Source organism: Nannospalax galili, unplaced genomic scaffold (assembly GCF_000622305.1).
Source record: "Nannospalax galili isolate Female #2095 unplaced genomic scaffold, S.galili_v1.0 scaffold996, whole genome shotgun sequence".
Classification (NCBI taxonomy): domain Eukaryota; kingdom Metazoa; phylum Chordata; class Mammalia; order Rodentia; family Spalacidae; genus Nannospalax; species Nannospalax galili.
The window spans coordinates 3,142,688-3,168,271 of NW_008339436.1; the positions used below are offsets into that span (position 1 = coordinate 3,142,688).

Genomic DNA, 25,584 nt, shown 5'->3' on the forward strand with positions numbered 1-25,584 from the left:
CCCCGAGATAGTGCCACGAGGTTGCTTGGGTATTCTGGAAAGGGCAGTCTGACTCCTGTAGAAGACAGAAGAGCAAGCCCTAAGACTCCTAAGAAAATCTCTGAATGGCCTGGGTCATATCTTGAACCACGGACTCAGACTTGAAAACATGGCAGCTACAGTGTCCTAAAAACAGTCACATGAGGAAAATGGAACAAAGCACCAGGAGGTATTGGTCAGGGAAGCAACTCCTGCTCACAGAACACTGTCCTCCACGGCTGTCAGCTGGCCCTCCTTCTGGGCTCCACCTGGTCCTAGGTGAGCTGCCTGAACCTGTGGTGTGCAGAGGCGCTCACACTTCTCCCTCTGGAGTGGAGCAGCTTGAGCTCAGCTGGAGCCTTGCAGACTGGAATGATTCTGATATTTTGGCCCATTTCAAGATAATCTAGGATCATGATCAACTTAGGATCCAAAGCAATATTTGGGAAACTTTATTTTTTATTTTTTTATTTTTTTTGTCTTTTTAAGGTAGGGTTTCCCTGAAGCCCCAGCTGGCCTGGAACTCACTATGTAGACCTGGCTGGCCTGAACTCACAGAGATCCACCTGCCTCTGCCTGTGCTGAGATTAAAGGCATGTGCCACCATGCTTGGCATAGGAAACTTTATTTTTTAAAGCAGATTCCATGCTCAGTATATGCTTTTTCAGTGGTAGCATAAGACCCTGGGCCAAACTTGGGAAATACCATCCATCCATCTATCTAACCAACCATTGAACCATCCACACCTATCCATCCGTTCACCTCCATTCACATCCACTTAACCATCCACCAATCAATTCATCTGTCTATCCACCCTGTCCATGTATTCATCCATCCGTTAATTTACCTATCCATACCTAGCCAGCTAGTCATCCTCTATCACCCATCTGTTCCATTCTTTGTACACGCATCTATCCACCCATTTATTTACTCTCCTATCTACTCATTCGTCCATCCACTAATTCACCTAGCCACATATCCATCTTCCCATCCATCCATCCATCTACCCATCTACCCCCTACCCTTGTCTACACTCTATCCATCCACCCTCTTGTCTGACCACTGTCTTGGTTCTATCCTTTCCTAACTCATCAGCTTCGCAAGTCTCTCTACCTCTCCAAACTTTTAAGTTTCTTCCTCTGTAAATTGAATCTAAAGGCAGATGCCTTGTGGGTTTGTCCTGTGATTAACAGATAATAACGTCTTTGAACTGCCTGGCACATGGTAGGAAGCACATAGTGACTGCTGTTTTCCTTTTCCTCAAGGATGACATACAATAGGAAAACTATAAAAACCACAGTGTGTACCCAGGAATTAAAGTGTGTGAAACCAAAGGCAGATATGCTAGAAGCTCTGCCTTCCTATTTATGTGCCCAATTTCCTAGGAGTTAGTATTTAAAGTCACTTTGAAAAGCCCAGCATCCAAAAATATATTTGAATGGTTCAATGGGGATGTTGACCCTCCATAATAGGTTCATTTGAACGATGCAGCTTTACTACTTCCTCTTAGAAAGATAAACAAGCAGCCCACAATGGCTGCTGTGATGTTTTCTTTTAAATCTTGCTTCCCAAATCTAGGACTTGGCTGTTAGACAACTCCCTGGGGGCCTAGGGGCCTCACTCCCCCTTGGATGCACTCCCTAAATGCAGGGAGCTCCCTCCTGGCTGGAATTCCTGGAGCCTCATTAAGCCAGAGGCGACCAAGTGATCTTGCCTGGTGCTAACACTGTTTAAAGTGGCTTGGCAGCAACCAAAAGTCAGGTCTCGTTGGCTGCTGGCTTTTCTCCATCACTCTCTGTAACCCCGCTGCCTCCACGTCCTGAGTGAAAACATCTTTGTTTCCGGAACTGCTGCCTGACACCCTGTCTCTCAAGAAGCTCCACACCAGGCTTTCTGGGGAATCAAACGAGAAGGAGACAGAGATCTGCCCACTGTTGTTACTCTCAAGTTGAATGAAGACTTACTCCAGGGAAAACCTCTCCCCTGCTTGGCTTGGCTAGTGGTCCTTTCTCCTCCCCACATAGCCCACAGCTTCCAGCCCACTCTGCTACACTGTCCTCCCAGACTACCTCTGTGCTCTGAGATGAAAGGGGAAGTCCCAACAGGGCCTAACTAAGGCCACCACCCTGCATCACAACCAGGTAGGGGCAGAGAATTCTAGGGCCTAGATGGGTGACAAAGAACCACTGAGAAGCCTTGGGTGGGAGAGGAGAGTGGTGGAACTTATCCATGCCCTGAGTTCCATCCCCAGTACCACACAAAAGTAAACAGACCTGTGCCAAATACTTAAATAATATGAGAAAGTATAATTTCTCTCACCTGGGTGTTTACACAACACAGAAATGTACCTTTCTTTTTGGAAACGAAGCCACTATAAGAAAACTAGTTTCTTGAGGGCTGGAGAGATGGCTCAGGGTTTAAGAGCACTGGCTACTCTTCCAGAAGACCCCAGTTCAGTTCCCAGCATAGCACCCACATGGTGGCTACCACCCATCCTTAACTCCAGTTCCAGGGGATTGTATAACCTCTTCTGGTCTCCATAGGCACCAGGGTGGGTGGTACACATACATACAGGCAAAACATTCGCACACATAAAAATAAAATGTTTTAAAGAAAAGAAAACAAAACTAGTTTTTTGACATCCACTTTGCCTTCTTTTTCTTTTGTCTTCTCCCCAAAAGGAACCATTCCTGGTTTTCCTCCTCCCCATACAGTTTTAGGCCCAAGTGCCTAGAACAGAGCCAGGTGGGCATTTTATGTGAGTGCTGTCAGCCCACACACCTCAACGGCCCCACCGCAACTATCATACTCCATTAAAAAATATTTTATTTTTATTATTTTAATTTTTATGCAAATAGGTGTATTATCTGCACATAGGTAAGTGCACCGTGCCATGCAATGCCCGTGGAGGTCAGAAGACAGTGCCGAATTCCCCTGGAACTAGAGTTAAGGATGGTTGTTAGCCACCATATGGGTGCTGGGAATTGAACCTGGGTCTTCTGCAAGAGCAGTCAGTGCTCTCAACCACTGAGCTATCTCTCTAGCTCCTCATACTCCATTTTATCACTGCATATTGGATAATTCTTTTAGTGAGGAACATTTGGCTGACTCCAGTGTTCTATAGTTGTGAGCAAGGCTTCAATGAATAGCCCCTATGTAGTTTTCCTAGTCTTGTGGACAGGCATTTCTGTAGGGTGCATACTGGGGAATGGAGTTGTTGAGACCCAGGGTGTTAGTTTTCTTAATTAAAAACATTTTTTTTTTAATCTGTGCGTGCGTACCTGTGTGTGTGTGTGTGTGTGTGTGTGCACTGTGTGTGCCTCAGCATTAATATGAAGATCAGAGGACAACATACAGAAGTCAGTTCACTGCTTCCACCATGTGGGTCCTGGGGCTTGAACTCAGGTTGTCTGACTTGGCAGCTAATGCCAACCCACTACGCCATCTCACCAGCCCTCATTCTTAATTTTGATAAGCAGTACCCGTACTACCCTCCAGTGATTACACCCAACTCCCTTACAGTAAAAGCACTAAATCCTTTGTGCCCAAATCCTTGCTGCCACTTGATGTTGACGGGCCACAGCTACAAAGCACTTAGCAATGCTCTGGCTGTGTGATATGTCACTTCCATGCACAAGTAATCCACAGGAAGACTCAATGAAGCAGTTTCCATTATTCCCTCTCTGTACAGGTAGGGAACTGAGCACAGGGAATTTATCTAACACCTTCAAAGCTTTTTCGTGCTATGTGATTCTCAGGCGGAGAAACAGTCTTTGCAGGGTAAGCGAGCTACCCAGTCACAGGGTCCACAGGCAGCTCAGCCAGATTTGAGGAACACTTATCCTGCGACTGAGTGCAGTTCAGGTGGCCTGAACCACGCCCCCATCCCAAGTCTTGCGGGATGACTATCAGAGGATGCTGGCTGGAGGAGGGAAAGCACGCGGCCAGGCACAGCGCCCCCTGGCGTCCACTGGATGCGCGGCTCAGCGCCCAGGGAGAGTAACGGGCCGTGGGGAGGGAGCCGCGAGGGCAGGGAGCGCGCAGAGATAAAAGCGGCGCGATTTGCGCGTCCTCGTGTCGCTCAGGGTCGGTCCCGGGTGCCAGGGTCCTGAGGGAGCGGCGGCCCGGTGCTCCCGACTCCCGGCACAGTGCTCGCGGGCCAGCTTCGGCGGGGACACGGCGGGGCCATGGGGCTGTGCTGCTGCAAGGACTGGCGAGGACACCTGCGAGCGCCCAAAGGTAACTCCGGCCGCGCCAGGGCGGGGGACAGTCCCGCTGGGGTCGCCCTGTCCCCGCAGCAGGCAACACCTGGCTTTGCTGCGGGCTCCAGGGTGGCTCCGGTTCCGGGGTACTCACTCTGGCACCCTAACTCCAACCTAGTTAGGGAGTCCCCTAACTCGGGTCGCGGGGCGCAGCCTGCACCCGGGCGGTCGGTAGCGGCGAGGGCGGCAGGTCCAAGTCCACGGCTGCGGCGGGGGCGGAGCGGACGGAGGAGAGGGGCCAGAGCCAGCATCGCCGGTTTAACCGCACCGAGGGGGCCATTCATTCTCCTCGCCTGCCTCTGTCACCGACTTGGACCGAGGGGCCTTGGCTCTGAGTTTTCCAAAGTGGCAACGGAACCTGCGAGGGGGGTTGCTGTGGAATGCAGCAGGCTTGGAGACCGCCCTGAACCGTCTGGCCTCCCTTGGCTGTGGCCCTCTGACTTAACCCTTGCCTGGCCAAAAGGAGCCCTCCGAGTGCGTCCTTTTACGTCACTCCTCCAACTCGCCTGACCCTAAAACTCGCCCGCCCTGCCTGTTGAAACTGCTCAAGGGCCTGGGGGCCTGTGTTTCAGGAGTGTCCCCTAGTGACTCCTGTGACCAGCCGACCCTGGGAAGGAGGCCTTGTCTGTCACTCTCAGAATGAGCACTAAGTCCTGTTCATTTGCAAAGCACATTCTAGATCCAGATAAAGGAAAGGCTGGACCTGTCAAGCAGTGTGGAAGACTTGCCCAGGTGACCCTGATGCCACATCAGTCCAGACAACTTGATTAAATAGACCTGACAGCAGCGTGTTAACAGGACCGGGCATTGAGAAGTCCTGGGGAGGATGTGTCCCGCGGACTCTGCAGCCTTCTAGCTGTGCCGTTAAAGCTGGCCCTTTGCAGCCGTTTTAGCTTTTGATTTTTAAAGAATGAAAGAATGTTGCTGGTGGGGCTCAGTGCCTTGGAGGCGGGGCTGAGAGCCAGCTTAGCCAGGGCAACAATGGGATTCCAGGGGAGGGGCTTGCAACGCGCCTTCTGCGGGCAGGTCAGAGTCCAGAGGCTAGGACTTGTGTGGGGGCAGGGCCTAGGTAGGTTGCTTTGGTTCTTTCAGACCCCTCCCCTGTAAATGAGACCTGGGATGACCCTGTCTCAGGGACGAGGGTATGGATTTGCAAAACTTGCTTAGGGAGAGCTTGTGTTCAGTAAGCATCCCAGAAGGGGGACCGATGCCTCTCTGATGCTCAGCTTATTTTCTAGAGCTGTAGACCACCCCCTACCCACACCCTTGACTATGCCCATCCAAGTGAGGTGCAGACCTGGCAGTGTTCTCCAGGGAGCCTCCACCTCCAGAGACACAGAGTAGGCTGGGAGCAGGACAGACCCAGTATGAAGTGCCCTGAAAGGTTCTGTAGCCCATGGGAAGGAACAGGGCTGGCCAAATCTAGGGTGAGAGAGAAGTACTGTGGTGCCAGGTGGGCAGCCAGCCAGTGGCCAGCAGGAGGAGAAAGCCAGTGCATCTGGACAGTCCATGACTCTAGAAAGGCAGAGACTGGGCTTCTTAATGTAAAAAATCTCCAAATGGTTTTTACATGCTGTTGACTTATTTAACACATCTAAATCAATGTGGACTGTCTGGCCAAGTGGTAGATGATTCAACCTGTTGTTCACAGTGAATTCTGCGTGGGAGGGGGATACTAACTGGTTAAATAACCTGAGACCACTGATTTGTCTAAGTTTGCAAGGTTTCTTATTGCAAGCCTTCTCAGAGCCTTGGACACATTGGTGCAGTTGTGTCAAAGTATGCAACACACACACACACACACACACACACACACACACACACAGTTCTTTCATTTAGAAAAGTCCATTATGATATTTCACTGAAGGTAACAGCTAAGATGATTGTTGTTCTGATTTTATTCCTGGGTGTTCCTGAATCAAAACTTTTACAGCAGATCATTTTAGCGTATTGTCTGTCTGCGAAAGAGTAGTTGATGAAATGGAAAAACTCCAATAATCTGAATGCAGCCTTGAGAAGAGAACTGCAAAACTTCCTCTAATCCAGAGTTCGGTTCAGCGGTGTCATCCTCATAGCTTTGAAACCCAGGACTGGAGTTTGTTCAGTATCCACTGGCTGTCTGAACTCTGTGTGCCATGAGCCCAGGGCAGCATGTTGTGGGGGTAGGCAGGCACTGCTATAGGCCCTTCTGGGTTGGGGAAGTGCTGAAATGGTAGTCACAGGCTGATTGTTGCAGAAAGGAGCAGAGCTGGGTCCTGGGTGTACCCAGAAAGCTGAGATATCACGTGGCTAGGGTATGGTTTTGCTGAGGCCGCATGTCCCTGAGCAGAGGTATAAACTCTGAAGCTCCTGTCTGGGAATGTTTCATCCTTTCTGGGGATATTTCTAGATATCCCAGCTCTGGCTGCCTAGGATTGAGGGCTGGAAAAAGAGGTGCTCCCCAAGCTTGGCATTGGTTCAGCCTTGGACCAAGGTGGGGGAGCAACAAGAGAGAAGAGAGTGTGGGGGCCCTGAGCCCTAATGTCTGGCCCTGCTGCAGCTTTAGCCCCTCCTCCCTCGGGGGCTTTTGGTTCCCTACCCTTCCTGCTGGCCAGAAGCCCTCCTATCCTCTGGTTGTCTCTGCTGGTATGTGCCTTTCTCTCCCAGATGCCCTCTTTCTCCCTGTGGCTGCTTCTGTCATTAGACACCCCCTGAGTCCCTCATCAGAAAGTAGACATCTCAGCCCACCACTGCCAGTCTCTTGGCCCATCTGTGCCCCACAGGCCTTACCCTTTGCTCTGTACTCCATCGCTAGCACCCAGGCCCTTCCTGCCACTGCCTGCCCCTTCTTCCCTACTCATCCCTCACACCCTTAGCAGCCTCTGCCCTTGCTGTACCAGTAAACAGTCCTGGCTCTCTGAGCACCAAATATCAGGTCCCTAGGTCCTTTCTGTGACCCCCTCATGTTGCTGGTGGCTGTCCCTGCCCCGCCTTTAGCTATGTTTCTTTGGTTCTTCTGCCCTGCCCCACCCCACTTGCTATGGAGTCTCCCACCATCCTTGTGAGCTCTGTCTCTAGGACCCTGAGGACTGAGTGCAGTGTGTCCTTCCTCAGATATGCCTCAGCTAATCCTTGTCTACAGAAAAAACCCAGCCCCTTAGTCTGGTGGCATGTCTCCCCAGTGCCTGGCCAGCTTGTCACACCATACCTTTGAACCTCTCTGGTCCCTGCACACCAGTCTCTCCCTACTTCAGTCAAGATGACAATGATGGAGCCCAAGTGGGTAGCCTGCACCTACAGCCTTCCCTGAGCCCCCAGCCTGCAGGGCCCCCTTCAGCTCATTCTGCAGGGATGGCATTGGTCTGGGTTGACTAACCCCCTTGTCACTTCTGTGAGCTGGCACCACACTGTCCCATATGCTATACATTGGGGAGAAGAGGGTGAACAGAGATGGGGTGAGCCTTAGGCTTCCTCCTGACTGGGCCCTGCCTGTGTCGCTGACCATCCCAGATCATCTGGAAGGGTCCAGCCCACACTGCCTACACTGGAGATGGGCTTTGAGCCTAGGGGCTGTGGCCACTTGTATTTAGCTCAACTTCAGAGGCAGTGGAGAGCGTGGTGTGGGTTGGGGAGAGGCTGGGAATGATGGTAGGTGGTTACAGCCTCATGGTTCTGGTGACTGTGCCAAGGGGACAGGGCCCCCAAAGCATCTGGGCTTAGGGTTTGTGTAGATCCCACTATGTTTCTGAGAAGTGTCCTTAGTTACCTTTTCCCCTTCTAGTGTCTCAGGCAACAGCCTTGTGGGTTCTTCAGAACAGGAACTGGCCTCAGGCAGAGGCTTTGGCTCCATTTCCTAGCCAGGCCCGCCCTCCCCTTTCTGAGCTTCTTCATTCCTGTCTACAAATAAGACAAGCACACCAACCTCGAGGGGCCTTCAGAAAGCTCAGTGATAGTCCCACTCTTTACTTTTCTGACTGGGTTACCATTCAGAACTGCTCAGCTATTCATCTTCTATACATCTTATCTGATTTTTGTTCTATTGATTTATTACTGCCTTTTTTTGTGTTACACAGACATTTTCTACTGCATTGCTTCTTTCTAGTACTTTATTTTAGTTATCTTAGAGATTGTTCTTGGTATGAAAATTAATCTCTGCATTTAAAATAATACGGTTCAGATTAATACTGCCTTAACTCCAGTAGCATAAACTCTTAGTTCCCATATAGCTCTGTTCCCTTCTTGTCTTTTGTGTCATTATTATGATGTTAATTATATCTTACATATTGCCACAGTTTTGTAGGCACTGCTTTATGTAGTTATCTTTTTTTAAAAATATTTTATTATTTTTCTATGTGTATGAGTGTATTGCTTGCATGTATGTGAGTGCACCTGTGTCGTGCAATGCCGCGGAGGTCATAAGAGGGCTTTGGATTCCCCTGGAACTGGAGTTAAGGACGGTTCATAGCTGCCATGTGGGTTCTGGAATCAAACCCAGGTCCTCTGCGAGAGCAGTCAGTGCTCTTAACCGCTGAGCCATCTCTCTAGCCCCATAGTTATCTTTTAAACAGAAGAGCTAAAGTATACATTTAAACTGTCTTTTTAGTCTAGTTATATAGGTGCTCTTTATTTCTTTATGTGGATTTGAGTGACCATCTAATGTTCTTTTATTTCTCTCCAGTTAGTATTTCTTATAGAACAAATCTGCTAGGACAGAAAGCTAAATACTCTTAGTTTTTGATTATCTGGGTTAGTCTTCATTTATCCCTTATTTTTGAAGAATGGTTTTGCTGGATATAGACTTTTTGGTTGTTTGCCTCCCCCTTCTGTGTTTTGTAATATAATCCCAATTCTTCCAGGATTCTATGATTTCCAGTGAAAAGTCAACTGTTGATTTGATTAAGACTCCATTGTGATAATTCCTTTTTCTTTTTCTTTCAAGATTCTTTATGTTTAGACAGCTTGTCTAAGGTTTTGTCAGCTTTGGATTTGGGTTTATTATTTTCATAGTTTGAGACTCTGAGGTAGATAATTTGGGGAGTTTTGAGCCATTGTGTTGCATCCCTGCCCAACCCGTGTTCCTTGACCTTCCTTCTGGGTCTCATCATATGTGTGTATCATCTCATCATATGTGTATCATGGTACACTTAATGTGTTCTTTCAGTTTCTGGGGTACTGTTTATTTTTCCTCAAAATTTAAAATATTCTTCTCAGACTGGATAATTTTCAGTTACCCTCAGAACTATTGTGGAGGTCCTGTGTTATCTCACACACACACACACACACACACACCCCACACACACACTTTTTTTTTTTTTTTTTTTTTTGGTAATTTTTGAGACAGTGTCTCCCTGTAGCCCTAGCCACCTGGGAACTCGCTATATAGACCAGTCTGGTCTCTAACTCACAGAGATCCGCCTGCTTTTGTCTTCTGAGTGCTGGGATTAAAAGCATGCGCCCGGCTATATGTGTTATCACATTTTTAAACTTCCAAATTTCTATTTGATTCTTTTTATGATTTGCACCTCTTTACTGATTGTATAATTAGTAAGTTATCACCATACCTAATACTTTACACATAATTTCCTTTAACAAATATTTTATTATTTTCATTTCATGTGTATGAGTGTATTGCTTGCATGTGCATACGTGCACCCATGCCATGCAATGCCCATGGAGGTCAGACTAGGGCATTGGAATCCCTGGAACTGGGGTTACAGATGGTTGTTAGCCACCATGTGGGTGCTGGTAACAGAACCTAGGTCTTCTGCAAGAGCAGCCATTGCTCTTAACCATTGAGCCATCTCTTCAGCCCCTCCTTTATTTCTTTAAGCATATTTATGATAGCTGACTTGAAATCTTGGTCTAGTAAGTCTAACCACTGGGTTGAGGACAGGTTCTATAGATTAATTTCTATGTATGGGCCATACTTTGTTTCTTTATGAGTCTTGTAATCTTGGTTGAAACTGGGTATTGTAGATATAATGCAACTCCACACCTTCCATGCATAGGTAGTTTGTGACTGCCTTAGTCCTCACTTCCTACTTAGGAAGGGACTCAGAGTCAATGGCGATGAGACACTAGGGCCCTCTTGGGTCCTCCCTGCACAAGAGCACACATGTAGCTTTTCAGACTTCCAGGAGTATGTTAGAGCTTTGCAAAGTGCCCAGTGGATAGTTCCTTCCCTAGCTCTTCCTTTTAATTTTTGGCTAGCTGCTGTTTGCACCAACTGGTATCACAGCTGTGATGATAAAGAATTTCTACTGATTCTTTTTTTTTTTTTTTTTTTTTTTTTTTTGGTCTTTTTGAAGCAGGGTCTCCCTGTAGCCCCAGCTGTCCTGGAAATCACTATGTAGACCAGGCTGGCCTTGAACTCACAGAGATCTGCCGGCCTCTGCCTCCCAAGTGCTGGGACTATAGGTGTGCGCCCAGCTTCTACTGATTCTTTTTAACAAATGCCCTAGAAATATATATATATAATTTTTTTTTTCTTTCCAAAGAGCAAGCTAGGAGTCAGGTTTAATATTGATAGTGCCCTGTAAAGGGGATTTTTTAGGGAACTCAGAACAGTTCGAATTATGAAAGTACTCTAGGGATGGGACTTTTCCAGAAGCTAATTCATAGCAAGGCATGTGGGCCAGAACTCACATCTTCTCTGCATGGGGCCTTGCCCCTCGTACCTAAGCTTTACATGGTGACTTGGCGGTGAATTAAGGGGCCTGAGGGCTTGGGCTCAAGCAGACATTGTGAACCACCAGAAGACCATGAAGTCAGTAGTGGGTCAGGCCTGGTTCCAGATTCCAGCTCTGCCACCTACTGTTTATAAGCCCTTGGGACCTGGTTACTTCACTGAGCCAAAGAGAGATAGCTTTGTAAATACGATCTCAACCATCTCACCAAGCTTTATTAAGAGAAGAATTAAACTGGCATCTGCATAATTGGCAGGGGATGACACACAGAAAATGCCCAATATAGGAAAGGAATAGGACTCAACTTACTTTTACATAATAACATTTCTAACAGCCAACCCTGACTGAGGCGTTTTTATATATAGGAGTTGATTCACCCCTCAGGAAACCCTCAGATACATTGTGTTCTTAGTTTCTCTTTAGAGATGAGCAAACAGGTAGAGTTTCCCACCCAAGGCCAAAGCTGGGATTCCCACTCAGGCCCTTGTCTCCCCAGCATATACCTGAAACTGTCACTGTCACTGTCACTTTGACACACAGCAGTGGAGAAGCCCAGAGTATGGTAAGAAGAACAGCAGGTGCCCTTTACTATTGAAACCTGAAACCAAAGGACTGGGGTATCCCCATGTCATCTTTTGTTTGGAAGGTGTCAGAGGTCAGGCAGAAACCAGCTGCTTCTTCTTTGTGGCTTTAGCAAACCAGGTTCCTCTCTGCAGATCCCTTGCATGTAAGGCCTGTCTTTGTCTGAGTTCCTTCTGGGGTATCGGGTTCAGCCTGTCCCCAAGTCTGCTCAGGCTGAGAGCTAGTTGGGAGCATATGGGCTGCTGTGATTCTGGACCCAGCAATCAGCTCCCTGGTTCCTGTAGACATCAGGAACCACAACACCAACAGTGTGCAGTGTCCCAACAACCCCATGACAGGGGTGAGCAGGCACTGTGCCTTTACTCTGGGCTCCATCATGTGGCTTGCAACTCTGGCAGGCTTGGTCACTGTCTCTGATGACACAGTGGCCTCTGAAGCCTGGGTCTTCTGTAGATTCAGAGTAGGAGGTACCCACAAGAGCCAAGTAGCCTCTTACCATCCCTTGCAGGTTTCCAGTGCCCTGTCCACTTGCTGTGGGACTTCACAGCCTGAGGTGTGTGGACTCATGAGTCAGGAGGGATTCCCATGATGCCTGCTCTTTCTCAGCTATTCAGGCTTGTTGCAGGAGTGGAAGGTATGTGTGTGTACAGGAGATAAATGGTCTCACCTGGGATGAGGAGAGGCTGCATCTGCTGAGGGTTCCCTCTGCCCTCCCCCCCACCACAGCACACACTGTACCTCCTTCCTCAGCCTCTGTGAAGGGACTAGGTTCAGGGGCTCCCAGAGGTGAATGACTAAACTCTGGTCATGCAAACAGTCCCAGAAATGCTACCCATGAACCTCTTCTGCCTGCCTTGCCTCCTGTACCCAGTCATTGCTATCCTCTAAGCTATCCTCCAAGGCCCCAGCATAAAGTCTTCTGGAAAGAGTCCAGTAAATAGTCCTTGCCTGCCAGGACATTGGGTCTTTGAGGTTTCTCTGGCTACCTAATAAAGTGATGTCTAATGAAATCTCAGGGCACCCTTCCTTCCTGTGCCCCTCCTCCATGACCCACAGAACAGCCTGGAAATCCCTGGAGATCGAGAGAGGCGGTACCGAAGGGATGCTGGCCAGACAGGGAGCCACACCTCCCAATAAACTCCTGAGCAGCCACTGGGAGGACTGAGCAGTGTGGCTAGGGTCACCCGGCATCCGCCTGCATCCTGTGAGGCCCTATTGTCCAACTGGAGCTCTGGCAGCCGCCTTCGTGAGGGACACTCATGAGCTGGGCTCTGAGGCCCATTCTGAGGGAGTGCTATTTGTAGAATCATCTTAAAATACCACAACAGTGCCATTCACAAAGCATCCGCCCAGCATGAACAGTGGAGGCCAGAACAAAGTGCCCCTGTGCCAGCATCCATCAGGGCTCTGCCAGGGTGCCCCCAATCCTGTCCTGGGTGCTCTGGGGTCAGGCCCCGGGATTTAGTGTGGGACCCTGACCTGAAGTGTGTAGTAGGCACAAGTGGTAGCTGAGAGAACCTCAGGTGTGGCCTGTTGCTCCCTGTGGGAGGGCCATTGGGCCCTCCTGGGGCCCTTAGAAAACATCTCATCATCCTCCCATGTCACATGCAACTTGCACCATTACAGTGACAGCTGACCAGGGACCCAGGAGGAAAATGCTGCTAGCATCCAGGACACTTCCCCTGCTTCCATGGTCCCACCCACATTGGCAGTAGTGCTTACTTGCTGTGGGCATGAATGGGCATTACCATTAGGAACTCACAAATAGGCACCCACCATTACTAGGAACACCATTAGTGGGGTTTGGTTTTGTGGAGTGAGGTGAGCAGAGCTGGGAGTGGAGTTTTCTATGCAAAGAGGCCACATGACTCAGGCTCCAGCCCCACCCTCACCCAGCTGCCTGGTGGGGTCTTCTGCTGGAGGGAGGACACTGTAGGGCTAGAGCCCCAAGCCATATGCAAAAGCTTATCTGACACTTTTGGCATCTCCGTGGGAACCTATCCATGAGTTGCACTGTCCCCTGGGGACAGTGTGCATGGGGTAGCTGGTTGAGCAGTCATGTCCTAAATCAGCTATCCTAGCCAAGCTTGTCATGGGGTTTTGAATGCATTTTATCTTTGGTAGACCCTTGACTCATCCCCAGTTAAAGCTGGCCAGGAAGGACACAGGCCCATCCCTGGCCAGTGCTGGGGTGCTTACACCACACAGGGGGCCACCAGTCCTGGGCCCTACCTGGAAGTGCCTGTCAAGGCTCTTGGTCCTACCTGGCAAGGGCCGGCGAAAGACACACAGAGGGATGGTTTGGGGTCTCCTGATGAAAATTTGATATAGGAACAAAGCCTACTTCTGTGTGAACAGGAGCCCTGGCCGGCCACTGCTGTGAGGCTGAGAAAAATATTAAGACTGCCTAGTGAGCAGCACTGGTGGTCCCTGGCAGTGTCCTAGTCTTAAGGAGCTTGCAGAGTGACTGGGAGGTTCCATGGTTCCTTCAGCCTGCACTCACCCCACTGAGGCCATGAGCTCCCAGGTGAACTGTGAGTCATCCTGGTGTTCCCAGAATATCCATACCCACGAAGTGACTCTCCTATACAAGGACATGGAGGAGATGCCTCGCAGTTGATGCTTTGTGATAGAGCACCTGGCATGCCAAGGCCTGGTTCAAGGGAGACTCAGTACTCTGCACACTTTTGAACAGCTGGCTTTGTTGGTGGTGGTGGTCGCTTGGCCCCCAAAGGTACACCTTCCTGAGTTCTGGAATTTTCTTTCTTCCCTTGGTATCAACTGCCATTTCTGTGGTTGTCAGTATGTAGCCTGTTACAGCTCTCAGAATCCATGTTTGTATGTGTGTGCGTGGTCACACGAGTATTTACATGTGTGAGGGTACATATATCTGATGCGTATTTGTGTGTGTGTGTGTGTGTGTGTGTGTGTGTGTGTGCGCGCGCGCAGATGAATATTGTGCGGGAGGGTGCATGTGTCTCTGGGTGTGTTCGCAGATGCTTATTTACACGGTGTGGGGGTGCACATGTCTGTGGGTGTGTACGTAGATACATATGGAGGCCTGAAGTTGTCACTGGCATTGTCCCCTTCACTCTCTGCTTTACTGGGGCAGTCTCTTGCTGACCCTGGAGCCAGTTTGTCCTGGGGCAGCTTGTCCTGGGCAGCCTTACCTCTCTCTGCCTCCCAAGTACTGGAGCCACAGGTGATCGCCATTCTTGCCCAGCTTCTCTGTGGGTTCTGGGATTTAAACTCCAGCCCTTCATGCTCCCACCTCCCCAGTACCCTCAAAATGTTTTGTAATCTGTTCCAATCCTCTGTGTAGTGTGGAGCAGAGAAGTGGGCACATTAGAGTGTGTAGTGGGAAAACGAGTACCCAGGTGAGGTCTCTGGAGTCAGTGCCTTCCTTGCCTTCCAGTCATTGCTCCTCTGTCCCAGACACCAGATGGGTGAGGCTGTGGGAAGTCATTTCTGGGTAACAAGGTGTTGCTGTAATAATATCTGTTCATGGAGGGACAAATGTCACTCGGAGTGGAAACTTTCCTGGCTCTGCAGTTGATGGTCCTCAAAACTGTTACAGAGTTCAGGACCACTGGAAAAGGCTACCCAGACTCAAAAAGTTCTGAATCAGCCAAATTAAGCTTTTACAATTTTATTAGAATTTTAAAGAAAAATCCTCAGAGCAGGTGAGCTAGCAATCTTGGCAGTTTCCTTGAGAAGGAGAATGGAGGGGACAAGAGCATGGGGGTCAGACATGTGGATGGCTGGCAGCCACATGGCTGGAAGAAGGAAGATTTAGAGAAAGTAAAGAAATACAAGATGCCAGGGTGTGCTGGACAGCTTTAGTGTCAACTTGACACACCTGGGTTGAGGGAGCCTCAACTGGGGAATTGCCTCCATTGGACTGGCCTATGGCCATGTCTGTGGGGAATCTTCTTGATTGTTGAGTGATGTGGGAGGGCCCAGCCCACTGTGGGTAGTGCCACCCCTGGGCAGGTGGGCCTGTGTTGGATAAGAGCAAGCTGAGCAAGGGCCAGGAGAGCAAGTCAGTAAGCAGCATTCCTCCATGGCCTGTGCTCCAGCTCCTGCCTCCAGGTTCCTGCCCTGAGTTCCTACCTTGGGCTCCCTGATGAACTGTGACCCAGGAGATGTAAGCTAAATAAACCCTTTCCTCCCCAAGTTGGTAGCGGTCAGAGTGTTTTGTCACAGCAATGAAGAAACAAACCAGAACAGAAATTAGTACCAGAGAGTGGGATATGGCTGTGACAGACCTGACCTTGGTATTTTTGGGAGGACTGTGGAAGTGTTTGGAACTTTGGGCTGAAAGAGCCATTGCGTGCTCAGTTTGTTGCTGTGGAGCTTGGAACAGTTATGCCGAAAGAGTTGTAGATGATGGAGGCCTGGCTTGTGAAGCTTCAAAGGGAAGCGGAGACCATCAGGGCTGTTTGCATGAGATTTTAGGAAAAATCAGCTGTAAGTAACAAGAGACCAGCATCACTGTGGTGAAATCTTCTGGGAAGTATTTTCTCAGGGTCTGCACACAGAAGCTGTGGTCAAGAGGGGACCAGAGCCTCCATCTCTAGCTGAAAGCAGGGCTTGGTAATGTGGAAGAATCTCCTGCATAGTTCTGGTGTTGAAAGTGTGAAGGGGTCACAGAGAGTAACTGAGGCCTGGCACTTTGAGAGGCCAGAAAAGGCCATAGGTAAAAGTGAAGCTTCAGTTGCAGTGAAGACCCCAGGATTGAAGGGGTCATGGAATCTGAGGCTTTGTACCCCAAGAGGCAAGAAGAGGCCAGAAGAGGCCATTGGTGAAGGTGTAGCCTCAGTTTCAGTGGAGACTCCAGCTTTTTGGAGATGCTGGGACCATGGGACAACCACCAAGGACCACAGTAGGTGCGGAATGGAGCTGGCCTGGGTCTTCGAGAGGAGCTGTGTGTGCTGTGGATGATAGATTCAGAGAAGTGGAACTGCCAGAACCCTATGGAGCCCAGAAGATCATGAGTGAATTCAGATGTCCAGCCTTGAGCTACTTTGCTGGACTTTGGTTTTGCTTAGGTGTGCCCGATCTTCCCTTTGAAGTAAGACAGCACTTGTTTTGGATTTTACATAAACCCACCCACAGTCAAGAGTTTTAAAAGAGACTATGGACTTTTTAAGTGTTTGGATTTTTTAAGGACTGTGGGGTTTTTAAGGTTGTACTGTCTTATATTGTGATATTAATGTTAACATCATATCTTGGGGACAGAAATTGGAAAGTTATGGTTTAATAGTGATGTTTGTGTGTCAAGTTGACAAGGGGTCAATTGTGTTGGATAGCTTTAGTGTCAACTTGACACAACTGGGTTGAAGGGAGCCTCAACTGGGGAATTGCCTCCATTGAACTGGCCTGTGGCCATGTCTGAGGGGCATCTTCTTGATTGTTGAGTGATGTGGGAGGGCCCAGCCCACTGTGGGTGGTGCCACCCCTGGGCAGGTGGGCCTGTGTTGGATAAGAGAGCAAGCTGAGCAGGGGCCAGGGGAGCAAGCCAGTAAGCAGTGTTCCTCCATGGCCTGTGCTCCAGCTCCTGCCTCCAGGTTCCTGCCCTGAGTTCCTACCTTGGGCTCCCTGATGAACTGTGACCTGGGAGATGTAAGATACATAAACCCTTTCTTCCCCAAGTTGGTAGTGTTTTTGTTACAGCAATGAAGAACAAACTAGGACATAGGGGCAGCCCAAAGCCTTAAAGAAAGCAAGTTTGGAAAAGAGCGCCATGAAGAAGAAAAGGAGAAATTATGCTTGGGCAGCGGACAAACTCACAGACTGTACAAGCTGTAGCTAGTCGGGAAGTTCTGCACGAGGAGGCAGGATTCCAAGCAGGAAAAACTTGCTATCTTATTAACTAGGTATTCCGCCCATCTGTTTATCATAACCCGCCTTCCTAGGGCTGGTCCTATGACCAGATGAGTGACCAGTTGAACTTGTACAAAACGGAGGGGCTCAGATGATAGCCAAGACTGGAGAGCTTGGTGAGCAAGGTCACATGTTCAGGGACTTTCCCCAAGGTCAGTGTCAGCCCTACCTTGTAGGGCAGGAGGCCTGTGAGTCTCAAAAGTTAGAACTCTGAGCTCTACCCTGTGAACCCTCCCCCACCCCACAAGGGTCACCACTGGGCTGAGTTAGACACAACATAAAAATCTCAGTTCACCTCCTATTGTTGAGATAGCTCTGGCAGTTTCCTTCTGTAGAGAGATAAGACCTCCCTCAAGGTTGTCTTTAGGCTTGAAGGTGAGAACTAGACTCTCCTTGCATAACTCCAAAGGATACCATTCATAGTACCTACAGTATGAATGGTTGCCTCCAGAGGGTGCCTTAGACTACAAGGTGAATGGCTGCTTTCTGGAGTTGTGCTAGGGAATGGTGCTAGATAATAGAACAAGTTAAACTTCCACTGCTGGCTTTAGCAAGAGGACTTCATACTTGTCTGGTTGTGTATCTGTCTGTGTATCTGGCCTCCAGACAGGAGAAAGGCTCCTGAACACAGAAAATTTTGGGTTAAAAATAAAGTGTGAAAAGTGTGCCAGGTAAAGGTCTGAAGTCCTCATAGCTTTGGGAGGTGGGCTGGCTTGACCCGAGTAGACCCAGGCCGCTTTCTCCTTTGCAGTGTGGCACATCCCTGACCCTTGGAACTGTATCCACCAGGTCCTGTTCCCCAGACAGCAGAACTGCACATAGACTTTAGGATGTACATTTCAGCCTTCTCTTCTCGGTGTGGTCCCCACATCTTACTCTCTCCACCTGGGACTCTGGGAAAAGGCCCCTGTTAGGGAAGCTATTTACCCTGTAATTCCCCTCCCCCGCCTCACATTTTCTGGAAGGAACTCTCTGGGCCTGCAGGGTCCCTTCCCTGTGGCCGAAGTTCTTGGTGAATCAGGATTGGGGTGGGGCTTGTGCCCTGGGGTTTGGGCTTTATCTTCATAATAAAGGACAAGGGTGGAGGCGGAACTTCAGGCTCTGGGTCCTCACCACTCCTACTGGGTGGTAAGTGCTGGTAGGCTTCCCATCATTAATTTGGCTTCTCAGGTTACTGCCCTGTCTGTGACCAGCGTTCTTGCTTTTGGTGTCTGCTGAGGACCACCCGCCGTGGGCTCAGGTCACCTTTGTGTCTCCAAGTTCAGCATAGTATCTGCAGGGCAGCAGACTCAAACACTACCCAGAGGGCTTGCTGAAGTCACCTGGGCACAGATCTGAGCAGACCCCAGGCAGTATGCAAGGCCCTGAGGACCTGTCCTGGGCTTCTTGGGTTGATGGAGCTCTAGCATCTGTCCTTGAGGTCAGTCTCCCTAGGGATGGGCACAGGGAATCCTGGGCAGGCTAGGGGTTAGGATTAGGTTTCTGGCTGTGATTTTTAAACTACTCAGCCAGTCCCTATGGTTGGGGTCAGTTAAGGGCACAGGGTAGGAAGACACTACTAGCATTTAAAAAAATTTGAGGCCTACATCTAAGAGTGGTTTAATTTTCTTTCAAATATATTTTCTAGAGACAAAGTAAGCAGGGGATGTGCAGTTTGGGTCTCTTTCTCACAAACAGGAGCCCCTGTCTGTCTGGGCTCCATTCACACCCTGGCCTGGGGTGTACTCTGCCCAGGCTGATCCAGGCTCCTGGCTCTTCTCTATCACCACGCAGACCTTTCCTACCCTCAGTGGTACATTCAAAACAGTCATGAGCCCTCTCTCCCTGGGTCCTCTCAGAATCTCCTGCCCTCCTGGAAACCCTCATGCTGTCCTCACCACCTCTTCCCAGTTCAGGGCACCTGTAGTCCTGCCTCAGCAGACCTGGCTGAGAAAGGGGGCCATATGTCAGATGGGGGGCCCCTCCCTGCACACTAACTCACTGCTTGAGAAGCCACATCCTCAGCCACCCCTAAACTCAGGCCTTTCCTGGTGTGCTCCCCTCCTCCCTCCTGCTAGAAGGGGCCTAGCCTGCCTGGTACATGGGGCTATGTCTGGGATTCCCGCTAGGGAAGGGAAGGTCTGACTTGCCTTTCTGAAGCTGTCTTCCCAGGAGCCAGGCATTCCCCTGCCTGGCCCCAGCCTCTGGACACTTCTGCTATTGTTCCCAGGAGAAAGGTCACAAGGTCATGGCCTCTCTCTCCCAATGGTATCACCTAGGGCAAGGCCACAGACAGATGCTCTGCCAAAAAAGCCAAACTTCCCCTACTCCACCTAGGAAGATCCTTCCTTGCTGATGGGCTAGGAGATACTAGGGAGGGCTGTAGGCCTTTTCGAGCCAAGCATACCAGCCAGGGCCTCCTACTGAGGAACAGAAAGTCTTGATTGAAGAATCTTGTAGAAAATGTTGGCCTTGAACTCACAGAGATCTGCCTGCCTCTGCCTCTGCCTCTGCTGGGATTAAAGGCTTATGACACCACACCGGCTTTCCTTTTTTTTAAAAATTATTTTTATTTTGTGTGTATATGTGTATTGACTGCATGTATGTAATTGCACCCTGCAATGCCTGCATAGGTTAGAAGAGGGCATTGGATCGCCTGGAAGTGGAGTTAGGGAAGGTTGTTAACCTCCATGTAGGTGCTAGGAATCACACCCGGGTCCTCTGCAAGAGCAGCCGGTGCTCTTAACTGCTACTCTCTCTCTCCAGCCCTAATCTTTCCCTAAAAAAAAAAAAAAAAAGTCTTATTATAATGGTCTCTTTTAAAAAATATTAACTGCACTTTTGCAAACTTCATACAGTATGAACCCTCCCCCGATCTGCTCTCCCCTTAGTACCCCTGCCCTATTTCATGTACTCTATTAATTTTTTTTATTTTTATGTGTATGAGTGTTTTGCCTGCACATATGTAAGTACACCTGTGTGTACAATGCTTGTAGAAGCCAGAATTTTATCACCAAATGGTAAAATGCCATGGAGAGACAGAGCTAAAACATGCTATCTCTTAGAACTGCATATGGTAATTAGCACATAAAGCTGGGTGTTTTAATTAACACATTGCTAGACCTCCCCAGAGAGACCACCAACTACCCTCCAAAGCCTGCAGGATTTACTGAGCTGCTTTTTCCCAGGCACTGAACTAGTCCCCTGGGATGCCTGGAGAACGGGCAAGGTCTGTTCTCAGGAGCAGAGACCTGCAGTAACCAAATGTACAAAGACATAATCTGTTTTCTAACCCAGTGAGCTCTGTAGCTATGTAGTTGGGCAGGAGGCAGTTCCTGAACAGGGGTCCTCCTGCAGGGATGCTTTGAGGAGAGAGAGGAAGCCTGAGTGGCTGATGGCAATGAATAGGCAGATGGAGAAGAGGTATGGGGCAACAGGCCTAACACCCCTGGTAAACCCATAGGAGCAGCTATGAGCTGATGGGCTTTGCTCTTAGCAACTGCTTTTCTTCTGAAGAGGTGGATGATGGCTGAAGGAGGTGGCCACATAAATGACCTCTTGGACAGTATCCCCACTGACCAAAGCCTGGTGTCCATTGCCTGCCTCAGTCCTTCAAAAGTGTCTCCAGATCTGCCTGGTGGTACAAGTCAGGACCCATGACCTGGGAAACGTGAATGGCGCTGGAGGGGAGGAGGTCAGGTTAGCCCTGGAGGGGCTCCTGCTTCTTTTGTCCCAGGCATGAGGGAAACACCATCAGCATGCTACCTTCCTTCATGAAAAGAATCAAGTTTAGGTTCAAATCCTGGTTGTGCCCTTCCCAGACAGCTCTCCTGGAGCTTTGTCTAATTTGTGACAATGAACATGATGTCCATCTTAGAGGGTGTGGAGACACCTTTTACATTCTGCCCAGTCTTCATCTGAACCTCAGGAAGTAGGCCCAGTCACTGGTCACATTTTGCTTACAAAAAAAAAAAAAAAGCCACACAAAGCCTGAGGTGGGAGTCTGAAGCAGGAGGATGGCAGGTTTGAAACCAGCCTGGACTACACAGTAAGGTGTTCAAGGCCAGTCTGGGCTACATAGTAAGACTCTCAAAAATCTAAGAGAGGGACTGGAGAGATGACTCAGTTAAGAACACTTGCCGTTGTTTCCAGAGGACCAGGATTCAGTTTACCAGCACCTACATGGAGGCTAACAACCATCCGTAACTCCAGTTCCATAGGATCCAACTCCCTCTTCTGGCCTTCACAGGCACTCAATGCACGTGGTACTCTTATATACACGCAGGCAACCACACATACACAAAATAAAATTTAAAAACCTAATAGAAACCAAATGGAAAGAGAAAAAAGAAAGAAACGGAAAGGAAACAGGAGACTGAAGTAACTAGCTCTAGAGGGGAGTGCAGAAAGTGTTGACTGGGTCGGCCTTCCCTGTCAGTTCATCAGCACCAACTTGCTGGGTATAGCAGACCTCAGTTTGTTCCCAGCACACCTCCTCCTGCTGAGAAACAGGTAGATGGATGCCTGGCCCTCTAGTTGACTGAGGTCAGGGGACTTACAACACTCAAGAGCCAGAAGGCAGGGCAGGGAGCCTGCTGCAGAATGGCCTGCTCTGTGATTTCCCCTGTGCCCCTCCACCTCACCCAGCAACCTTCGAACTCTGAGGAGAGCCCGTGGGAATTCCAGCAGATCCTTCTCACCCCACCAGGGACATTCCCAGCTTTCAGGTGATGTAAAATGCAGAAGTTCTCCAGGAGTGACATAGGGCCCCAGCCATGTGCCTACAGGCAGAGTGCACACGGCTCTGCAGAGACCCAGGAGTTAGCTGCTTGCTGGTGCACCTGGCTGCCACCCCAGGCTCAGCCGTGCCCAGTCACCCTTTTCTCACCAGTTCTGCCACTCTCTTCACAATGCCTTTCTGCCCCACCAAGTACCTGAAGAGGAGCAGGCGCCTACTTAGAGGTAAGTGGTCAGCAAACACCCCCCTGGCAGGCTGCAGGAACAGCAGGCTGGGAACCCAGCAAGGAACTCTTGAAGGCCAAGTTTTATTTGCTGGCGCCAAGTGAATAAAGAGAAGTGAATGAAGGAGGGAGGGTCTGTAGGCACGTTCACCCTGGTACAGACTGGCAGGGATGGGCAGGGAAGGTTGCTCCTGGGGATTCTGTGTGGGTGCCCCAGCTGGCTCACTGCCCACAGATGACCACTTACACATCAGCAGGTCTCAGGATGCCTGAGGGTGCCAGCCTTTCCCTGCTCGCCAACACATACCATCTCTTAGGGGTATGGGTGGCAGAATAATGACATCCCGAAGACAGCATACCCCACACCACTGATCTAGCTATGTTGTCTTGAAGTCGTCTAATACTGTAGCCACCAACTCCGTGTAGCTACTGGGCATGTGAAATATGCCTAGATTGAATTGATACATGCTGTTGGTGTGTTGGTGCTTGCTAAGCATATACCAGATTTTGAACTTATACAAGTGTATTTAAAAAGTCAATTTTACCGGGCATGGTGGCACATGCCTTTGATCCCAGCACTTGGGAGGCAGAGGCAGGTGGATCTCTGTGAGTTCAAGGCCAGCTGGGACTACAAGGAGACCCTGTCTCAAAAAGACAAAAAAAAAAAAAATCAGTTTTTAGTTAATTGTAAAGGAAGAAGTTGCTTTTTCTGACCCTTACTGATCCAGAATGAATACAAAACAGCAAACAAAATTATCAACCTGTGCCCACATGTTATTTTCAATATTTATTGTGGATAATTTGCTGTAATTGGAAGTTCAAAGTCATCAGGTGAGGTGATACACACCTCATGCCTGTACACTCAGGAGGCAGAGGCAGGAGGATCTCTGAGTTCCAGGCCAGCTGGGGCTACAGGGAGATCCTGTTTCAAAAAGATTGAATTGATACATGCTGTTGCTAAGTATACACCAGATTTTGAACTTATACAAGTGTATTTAAAAAGTCAGTTTTTAGTTAATTGCATGTTGACTCTATACTGTTTTGAAAATGTTAGAAAAAAAATAGTATATTGTTAAAAACATACTTGGTTGGCGCTGAGGGTGCTTAATGTAGGCGAGGCTCTGGTTCAATCTCCAGAATTAAAATAACAAGAGTAATAATTATTCCTATTTTTTTCTCATTTCCATGTAACTACAGGAACATGTGAAATTTTACCTGTAGTTCATCTTATATTTCCATTTGACCAGAGCCCTGTAGAGTGCTGTGTGTTGACACTTGACCTTCACTCTTTAGAGTCCTGCTTCTGGGACTCTCTGCTCCCTTGGGCAGCAACAGAGTGGCTATGAGCACTGTAATACATGCACAGTCACCGCCAGGGCTTTGAAATGGTCGCTAAGAAGTTTCCTTTAACCTGGTTGAGAAGAGCTAAATTAGTTGTATCTTTTTATTAATCCATTGCATCAACATGCCATCTTTTTCATCTGAATGTCATGGTACATATCCCATAAGTTACAGTGGTTTTAAAACATGCTTCATGTAAGTAATTTACATTTTTCTTATGAAGTGTTCATATGGAAACATTGAAAGTCAGTTCTTGTCCTTGGTCCCTGCCAAGATCTGATGGATCTTGAGCTCTCTCCTCCCCCAAAGCCTTTGTTAAGATAGAAGGAGGGAATCCTTAAGTTCAGCCTAGCTGGGACCCAGATGAGTTGGGCTGGGGTCATGGTTCACTGTCAGATACAGTCAAGTTACAGCTTAGACATGTTTCTAAATGCCACTGGCCTTTGATTTCCTTCCCTTGGAAATGGAGTTAATGGCACACTCCCTTCAAGATTCTGAGTGTTCAGCCTCTGTTGCGTGTCTGTCTTGGTGGGTGCTCTGTGCGTGTTGGTCACTTCAGCTCAGTGGCTGCTGCTGTCCTTCTGTCTACCTTGTATCCTGTGTATGCTCTCTCCATGCCAGACTGCTCATGGTGCCACATGCAACAGACAAAGTAAAGGTGGGTTGTGAGCATGCAGTCGATGCTGTGGGACGACGAAGGCTGGTAAGGAGCGTGAGGTGTTTGGAGATGTGAGGTGGTCAGGAAAGATTGCCCAAGGTGACAGTCAAAGAAGGGTTTCCAAGGTGATGTTCAAGGAAAGACCAAGAAGTGGTGAGAGGCAAAGTGTGCCGGGACCTGAAAGAGCAGCTTCCTGGGTACCAGACAGGGCAAGAGCGGTTGCAGACCATGAAGCAGGGACTGTGCTTGAGGAATGACCACACACAAAGGGAGAGCAGCCAGTGATGAAAGGAGGAGCAGGAGCCGGGAAGCAGGCTCTTTGGATGGTGGCAAGGCTGTGACTGAACTTGGAGGCTCTTGGGGAGGACCTGGCAGGTGGGTGGGGCTGCGTTCCATCTTTTTTGTTTTTTGGTATTTTTGAGACAGGGTCTCCCTGTAGCCCCAGCTGGCCTGGAACTCTCTATGTAGACCAGCGTGGCCTCGAACTTACAGAGATTCGCCTGCCTCTGCCTCCCAAGTGCTGGGATCAAAGGCGTGCACCACCACGCCCGGCTTGCTGCTTTCCATCTTAACTGGATCACCATGGCTGCTGTACTGGGACTAGATCTAAGAAATCAAAAGAGAGGAGCCTGGCCCAATGCCAGTCCTCCAGGTGAGAAATTACTATGGCCTCAACTAGTGAACTGTGAAAAACCATCTAGTTTTGAACATATTTTGAAAGATGAGCAGATAGAATTTGCTGACAGGAACGGATATGGGATGTGAGACTGGAGAGGAGGATTTATCTGGTTTTAACCTGGGTAACTGAAAGGTGGAGTTGCCTTCAGCTGAGGAGAAAGCCCAGAGATGGGGTCATGAGGTCTGTAGGGCAGGGCAGCCGTGAGCTTGGAAGTCATCAGCATAGGGCCAGCTTTGAAAGCCCTGCATGAGCCAATGAGTTCTCTGGTTACTAGTTCCCACATGGCAGCTAATAATCATTCGTTAACTCTAGTTCCAGGGGATACAATACCCTCTCCTGACCTCCTCAGGTATTGCACACACATGGTGCACTTAGATACATGCAGGCACAACACTCATACACATAAAAAAAAATAAAAATTTAGAGTATAGGAACAGGAGTAATCACCATAGATGAGTTTATTCCTGAAATACTTGCTGTCACAATTTTTTTCTTTAAATCTAATATTAATCTTTCTCAAGTAAGTTTGAGAAAAAGTTGGTACAAACAACAG

The 25,584-nt window shown here is 49.0% G+C and overlaps 1 protein-coding gene across 5 annotated transcripts in view; it reads left to right on the top strand.

Moving 5' to 3' along the window:
- The window catches only part of Arhgap22 (Rho GTPase activating protein 22), a 141,651-nt gene that overhangs the window by 80,212 nt on the left and 35,855 nt on the right, over positions 1–25,584 (top strand). The window contains exon 1 of one of the 5 annotated variants that reach the window (XM_029564051.1): positions 4,059–4,257. The exons of 3 other annotated variants lie outside the window; for them this stretch is intronic. In XM_029564051.1, the coding sequence (XP_029419911.1) occupies positions 4,206–4,257 (52 nt within the window). In that variant the 5' untranslated portion in view covers positions 4,059–4,205. Of the gene's footprint in view, positions 1–4,058; positions 4,258–25,584 lie in introns of those variants that run through there. One more of the 5 variants, XM_029564052.1, reaches the window with a different exon arrangement.